Source organism: Oryzias melastigma, linkage group LG2, assembly GCF_002922805.2.
Source record: "Oryzias melastigma strain HK-1 linkage group LG2, ASM292280v2, whole genome shotgun sequence".
Taxonomy (NCBI): domain Eukaryota; kingdom Metazoa; phylum Chordata; class Actinopteri; order Beloniformes; family Adrianichthyidae; genus Oryzias; species Oryzias melastigma.
In genome coordinates, this window is record NC_050513.1 from 1,288,660 (window position 1) to 1,295,937 (window position 7,278).

The 7,278-nt window shown below is 41.9% G+C and overlaps 1 protein-coding gene across 1 annotated transcript; it reads right to left on the reverse strand.

Annotated features, from left to right (window-relative positions):
* Positions 1-335: 335 nt before the first annotated feature.
* On the reverse strand, positions 336-2,398 carry LOC112159951 (OX-2 membrane glycoprotein). Its single transcript, XM_024294220.2, has 7 exons — positions 1,995-2,398; positions 1,363-1,701; positions 1,024-1,296; positions 909-947; positions 743-833; positions 634-668; positions 336-528 (listed from the first exon to the last, which is right to left on the reverse strand). The coding sequence occupies exons 1-7, from the start codon at positions 2,050-2,052 to the stop codon at positions 515-517; spliced, it is 849 nt and encodes a 282-aa protein (XP_024149988.1). The 5' UTR covers positions 2,053-2,398; the 3' UTR covers positions 336-514.
* Between the last annotated feature and the right edge of the window lie 4,880 nt (positions 2,399-7,278).

Below are 7,278 nucleotides of genomic sequence, written 5' to 3' on the forward strand. Positions count from 1 at the left end.
ACTACAAAAGTTTTCATTAGTGAGTAGTGAGGAGTTAAATTTCCAGTAGCCTTTCCCAAAGGATTTGATTTGAGAGCTAATAGTAAGTTCAATCAGACAATGATCAGTCAGGGGAGCTGCTGAGATGTTAACGTCTACTTGGTTTTGCAGAAGGTTATTTGAAATGAGCCAGAAGTCAATTCCAGATTTTACAGTACCACTAGGTTTAAACCAAGAGAAATTAAAATAAAAATTGGCCTATTCTGGAGTATTTCAGGTCCTTCTAATGTTTAGTGTTACAGTGACCTCTAGTGGTCAATTAAGAAAGTGTGAAAGTCAACAACTGAAGAAGAAAAAACTGGAAACACTTTTTAATTTACACTATATACATTTTGAATTAAAACGTTGTTCAATTATTTGAATTTTCAAGTTTCAACCAAACAGATGTTTGTATAAAAAATAAATAAAAACACATTTGAATCCTTGACGGTTTTTGTTCAATCTCTCTTCCGTCTTTGTGTGTTGTTCAGTTTTTCTACAAAATAAAACCTAAAACAAAACAAAATGAAACGGATGTTAAGATGGAAACTCTTAAATGTTTCAAGACGAGAAAGTGAGAAATATCTGTGAAAGTTAGTAATGATAGAATCTTACTTAGTGTGTGTGTCCAGCATTCTGTACAAAATGATCTAAAAGACAATAAAAACACTCAGAAACACACAAACAGACTCAGTTTTCCATCAGTGCTGATTGACAGAAATACCTTTTCTGTAAATGACGTCTCCAGATGTAGAAGATCAGAGCAGAGGAGAGAATCAATCCCACCATGACTGCTGCACTTATTAAAGCCAATCCTTCAGAAGACAGAAACTTCATCAGATGATGATCCAAACCAAAGACGCACCAACATGATGAGAGTCTGAACTTACTGTCTCGACTGTGAACAGATGCTGATTTCACGCTCAAAGCTGATGGAAGAAACCCAAACATCAGAACCACCAAGAATCCGTTACCAGATCCTAAAGTTTAGAGATTCTTTCTCACCAGGAAGGAGCACAGACGCCGTCAGCTGAGGACCAGAGAAGACTGCAGCTGAACATCCAACCTGAGTGTTTGTGGAGCCCGGACCGGGCAGCACAGCGGCGGCGGTGACGGTAAAGGTGCTGTTGGCGTTCACGCTGACGGTGCAGTTGTAGGAGTGGAGGTGTTGCTGTCCCACCGTCAGGGTGACGTTGGGGGGAGGTCTGCCTGTAGCTGAACAGCTGATGACGGACCCTGCAGCTGAAGCTCGGACGTGCAGCAGCGGTTGATCCAGCTCTGCAGAGAAACACGTGTGAGGAACACGCATGGAGGAGTCACGCTGACGTGCTGCCAGCGTCTTACCGTAGACTAGGAGACACGTTCTTCCTTTCAGAGCTCCTTCAGGGTATGCGTTGAACAAGCAGAGGAAACATCCTTCATCCTCCTCTGAAACGTTCCTCACCACCATGGAGCTGTTCTTCATTCCAGAGCTGCTGATCTGGACTCTTCCTCTGAATTTAGAAACCACTCTTTCTCCATGAAATGGGCTGTAGAATCCAATGTTTTCCTCAGTTCCAGATACTATCTTCTTCCATGTGATTTCAGAGACGTCTTTAGGTTGTGAGAGCTGACAGCTGAGATGAGCTTCTCCTCCAGCTGCTGCTATCACAGTCTGCTGAGTCTGAACCACAGCAGACTCAGCTGCAGGAACACAAAGAAATATTTCATTACTTTCTAAAAGAGCAAACAGCCGCAAAATGTCACAAGAAGCATCATAAACAGAAGAAATTAAAAATAAAAATACATTTTAAAAAACACTTTTATCCCGCAGTGTTTGGTTTTTGAATTCAAAGTGTTAAAACAACAGAAAATGAAAGTTCAGTTGTAATGAATGAATGAGAACTCGATCTATGAAACTTCTTAGATAAAACGAGGACGAAATCTATAAGACAAAATATTTTAACTGTATTTCATTTAAAAATGATTTCACTCACCTTTTGATAAAAACAACAACAGAGAGAAAGAAAAACATGTATCCATAACCGCGGTCATTTTTAAATGTCTTCTTGTGTGGTTTTATGGCAGACGCACACAGCGTAAAGCCGCATTACCGCCACCTACTGGTAAGGCGTGTGGGTCTTCATGGGTTTGTTATTATTATATCTCGCGTATATTATATAAATATATTTATATATATCAACATATTCAATTCTTTAACCTTACACTTTCGTGATTATGTAAGTTTTCATAAATAAGTAAATAACAAACGTATAACTGTTCAGGCGGCAGAGTTTTCAATGCTTCCAGCTTCACACAGGTTCAACTTTATTTTTCTTCCCCAGGGAACAAATGTGTAAGAAAATAAGGTTCCTACCCTTTTACGTCACCCGATCTTATAAATACCATACATAAATAAAGTCAATAAATGAATAAAAACCATTATCTAAAATATTACGAAATACATAAATAAATAAAATGAAAATAATTGTAAAGTATTAAAACAACCCAAATAAATAAATAAGAAGGAAAAATATACTAGATTGAATAAACTGATAAATAATCTTAAAGTTTCAAAGCATTTTTTATTCTTTGAATAGTTTCTGAAAAACAATTGGTTGGGGCTTATTAAAAAAAACACATTTGTGAATGAATAATTTCCCTAAAATAATAAAATTACAAAGAACAAAAACTGTATACTTTTGTCTTTTTAAATACAACCAAATTGAATATTAATATAGCTAAATGAAGGAATTGAGTTTTTGTTGAAATCCAATCATTGCTTTGTTGTAACAGGCATACATTATCTTGCATATTAAATCTAAAAAATTCTTTACATGGATATATGTTATTGTTTTAAAATGAATTTCTTTCATTTTGGGAGGTAAGGAATATGAAAAAAAGTATGTTCTGATAAGGGACTTGTCTGTTTTGTCACTTGGTCCTACAAAAACTGCCGTTGTCGTGCCAAAGAAGTTAGTCTTTTTATTTGAACCAACCCAGCTGTAGCGTTATTAAAAAGGAGGTGCATGTTCATAATGTGTTTTATTCTAACACTAGCGAGGGTTTATCTTTCATGTTTACGTGGTTGTTTGGAGTTTTTTTCACATTTTTGACGGTTTTGTCTCCCAAAGGTTGCATGTTTCTTTTTAACTAATTAGTTAGTTTAATATGGGTCTAACTTATTCTAATATATATACATATATAAATAAATATATATCAATAAAAGCATACAGCGCTGTGCGTAAAAGCTCTGTTTGCATGTCCGTGAGAAGTGATGGTCTTTTTATAAATTAGAAATGGTAAACAGCGTATACTTGTAGAGCTCTTTCTACTCTCCTTTGAGGGCCCAAAGCGATTCACAGTCACAGACCCATTCACTCATTTACACATTCACACACTGGTGATGGCTCTGCTGCCGGACACTGGCGCAGACCTTCAACCAGAGGCAATTCGGGGTTCAGTGTCTTGCCCAAGGACACTTCGACACATGGGCGGGCAAGGCAGGAGTCGGACCCGTTTGTTTTCAATCAGGAGTCGACCGCCCTACCACTGCACCACGGCCGCCACAAGAAAGACAAGGTGATGATTTTTGAAGCTCTGTTTATGGGTCATTCTATAAATGGAGGACATTTTACATCCTACCCATCGAATTTAAAAAAAAAACACAAGAAACACGTGTTTTTAAAACACAAACTGCCATTTTTCTCTTGACCCACCCCACCATAAGACTAAACGGAATCTCATTTGAATTTGTTAAAATTAATTTTCAATGTTTTTTTTAAATAATTTATTATCTGCTGACTTTATCACATTTTATTTAATATGACCCATCAAATCCTTTCCTGTTATTTTTTTATGGAAGTCCTAATGGAGAATGCTTGCAGCCACTACCTCAATGGAATACCTTAGCAAAATGTAGTTTATTTAAAGACACACTCCAATGAAATCATTGTTTTCAACATGTTCGTGTTGGATTTTTCTGATAATGGAGGAAGAATTAAAGCTTAAAATTTCATCTCTGAATATTTTTTTACTTAAATCATGATGGATCAGAAGCAGACAGAAAAATGCCACTGATAAAAGCTTGTTTGTATTACGAGAACGTACAACGGGAAGACACAAGCTCCGCCCCGCAGCATTCTGATGCATCCACTTCCTGATAAATAGATCCATGAACGTCTTTGTGTTCCTCGTCTGAGCTGGAATTTGGATCCATACAGTACGGCCGGATAACTCTGAGAGTGATCGCCATTTTTATTGCATCAATGAAACATCACAGCCTAAAGAAAAAAATTACAGGTATAGTTCTAGGAATTACTTAGGACAGGAGGGTCAAACTCGATCACACAAGGAGCCAAAATCCAAAGCAAACATTAAGTTGGCTCCTGAAGATGCTGAAATTGATAGCTGAAAACTCTGAAGCTAATAGTCAGCTAAAACGTTAGCTAAATGCCAAATTAGCCTAAAAAAAAAAAAAAAAAAAACTTAGGTTGGCCAAAACAGCTAGCATGCAGCTGAAATATTAGCTAAACTCCAAAATAGCCTAAAAAAATCTTAGTAAATACCAAAATAGTCCAAAAAGCAGCAGACTGCCAATTTAAAAAATGTTAAAACTGTAAGTTTTTAACACAATTCTGAATATTGAAAAGGCAGGAATATTATTCCAGAATAAATCAACTTAAACCTTAAATAACTTTCAACATTTTACTCTCCATAAAATTATATTTTGTGCAAATTATAGAAGTTAGAAGTAAGCACAAAATTTCAATTTAATTCTGTTTTATTTATATAGCTCAAAATCACAAAGGAAATTTGCCTCATTGGGCTTCATGCAGGTAATTTTACAGATGCAGAAAATTAGTCATAAAATATGAACAATAGTTAAAAACTAAACAGACTAAATAAACTGGTTATCCCTGTCCTTAGACCCTCCCTCCCGGTAAGGAAAAACTCCTAAAAAACCTGAGTCAGGAAAAAAGAAGAAACCTTAGGGATTCCCACATGAAGGAGAGATCCTATCCCAGGACGGACAGGTGATACTAGAACTATTAAAGAAAGATTAGCTTCTACAACTACGTATCTAAGAGTTCATTCAGATGGAGCTGAGGGATGAGTGATGATTAAGTCCATAGTCAAGATGAAGCAGAAGTGCAGTCCACGACCAGGAGGACAGACGACCCAGCAGGAATCACTCTCACTCAGAGATGCAGGATGGTGTCGGGGACGTGGTCCACGGCCAAGAGTGGGAGCGTGGGCGATCCACCGGGGATCTGAAATCTCTCCTGCTCTCCAGAGGAGAGTGGGAAAGAAGAACAACATGTGAATGGAACTGCACCAACAAGAGCATGGAGAACTAAATACAACCAGAAATTTCACATTACCTGCGATTGTCAGGAACAGGCAGACAGCTGGATCCAAGTGCAGCAGGTTTATTCAGCACAGACAGGGCAACGGGCGTGATGCACAGCTAAAAGTCCACAAAACTAAATCAGGGTCAGGCAGGCAGGGGTCAAGCACTAGCATGAGGGCATCAGAGGAAAACCAGAGTAGTCAGGATCCAGGCGAGGGTCAGGCACGGCGAGGAGTATGTCACAGGCTGAGGCAGAACGGAGGTCAAAGACAGGCTGGGGTCGAGGAAGGCTTAAGCAGGAACAGGACTGAAGGAGGCAACGCTCAGAAATGCAGGAGTACACCAAAACAAGACTTCGCACCTGAGCACAGCCTGAAGCCTCCTTATAAATGCTTGGTGGTGATTGCTTGAATGAGGGACAGCTGGTGAGGTCTGGGAACAGCGGGCTGAGGCTTGTGGGCAAGGAAGTGGCGCTGGCAGTGAGTGGATGAGAACGACAGCCTGTGCTCTGACCAGATGATTGTGGATTCATGCCTCTTCACCCAGGGCAGACCAAGGATGATGGAACAGCGGGGGGACTCAATCGTGAAGAGACGGAGGGCTTCATGATGATGATGATGATCGGGTGCGATGATCTGGATGTCAGGAGTCAGAAACTGGATACAGCCGGGCCCCAGGGGCCTTCCGTCAAGGGCGGTGACTGCCACGCGGGCGTTGCAGGACAGCAAAGGAACATTATGAGTGCGGGCAAAAGATAGGTCAATGAAGTTCCCTGCTGCCCCAGAGTCAATCATGGCCAGTGTTTTTACTACATGGCCGTCAAAGCACAAAGTCACTGGCAAGGTAAAGGTGAGTGTGGAGTCACTCACCGGCCTTGCAGAACGCCGTGGGTGGCGATTGGGACAGGTGTTCAGAATGTGACCGGGGTGACCGCATTAGAGGCATAGGTTCTCCCGAAAACGTCTCAGTCGCTCCCCTGGAGAGAGTTGGGTGGAACCAAGCTGCATGGGCTTGTGGTTGGAACCGGAGGCCTTCATGGGGAGAGATGAGACGGGCGTGGCAGTCACCATGACTGAGTTCTGCGGCCGCCGGGTCCTCAGTAGGTTATCGAGCCTGATGGTGAGCGTGATGAGCTGGTCCAAATCCAAGGCCACATCGCGGCACGCAAACTCCCACTGCAACTCTGCTGTGAGCCCCTCTCGATAAGCAATCTTCAGGGTACTAGAAGTCCAGTCAGTACGTGCTGCCAGGGTCCGGAACCGGAGTGAATAGGCAGCTGCAGTCTGGTGCCCCTGCTGGATCCCATATAGCTGCTCACCAGGATCTTTGCCGTCCGCTGGGTGATTGAACACGTAGTGTAGCATCCATGTGAAAGCAGCATATGACTGGAAGGACAGTGCTCCTCCAGTCCAAAGTGCAGCAATCCACTCTCTTGCTTCTCCAGTTAAGAGTGAGCACACAAAAGTCACTTTAGTCTCTTCCGTCGGGTAGAGGAGTGGTTGCTGACGCAGGAACAAGTCACATTGCAGGAGGAAACCACTGCACTGCTCAGGATCTCCATTAAACTTATCCGGGAGCGCCAACCTCAGCTCTGAAGGGAGAGCTGGAGGTGGACTAGGTGCGTCGTCGGGCATGTTAGCTTGAAGGTGTGCTGTGATGGCGTCAGTCGCAGCAGTAAGCAGCTGGAGTTGGCGACTCTGCTCCTGTAGCATGGCAGCATAACCAGCCGAGTCTGACAGGCTGGGTACACTTGCTGCTGGATCCATGTTTGGCGAAGTCTTCTGTCAGGAACAGGCAGACAGCTGGATCCAAGTGCAGCAGGTTTATTCAGCACAGACAGGGCAACGGGCGTGATGCACAGCTAAAAGTCCACAAAACTAAATCAGGGTCAGGCAGGCAGGGGTCAAGCACTAGCATGAGGGCATCAG

Bases quoted from the DNA above. Each gene is read 5' to 3' on its own strand.
- LOC112159951 (XM_024294220.2), bottom strand. From the start codon at position 2,052: ATGACCGCGGTTATGGATACATGTTTTTCTTTCTCTCTGTTGTTGTTT. The intron at 1,297-1,362 runs GTAAGACGCTGG...GTTTCTCTGCAG, and splicing joins AACGTGTCTCCTAGTCTACG to AGCTGGATCAACCGCTGCTG. The intron at 669-742 runs GTATTTCTGTCA...ATTGTCTTTTAG, and splicing joins AGACGTCATTTACAGAAAAG to ATCATTTTGTACAGAATGCT.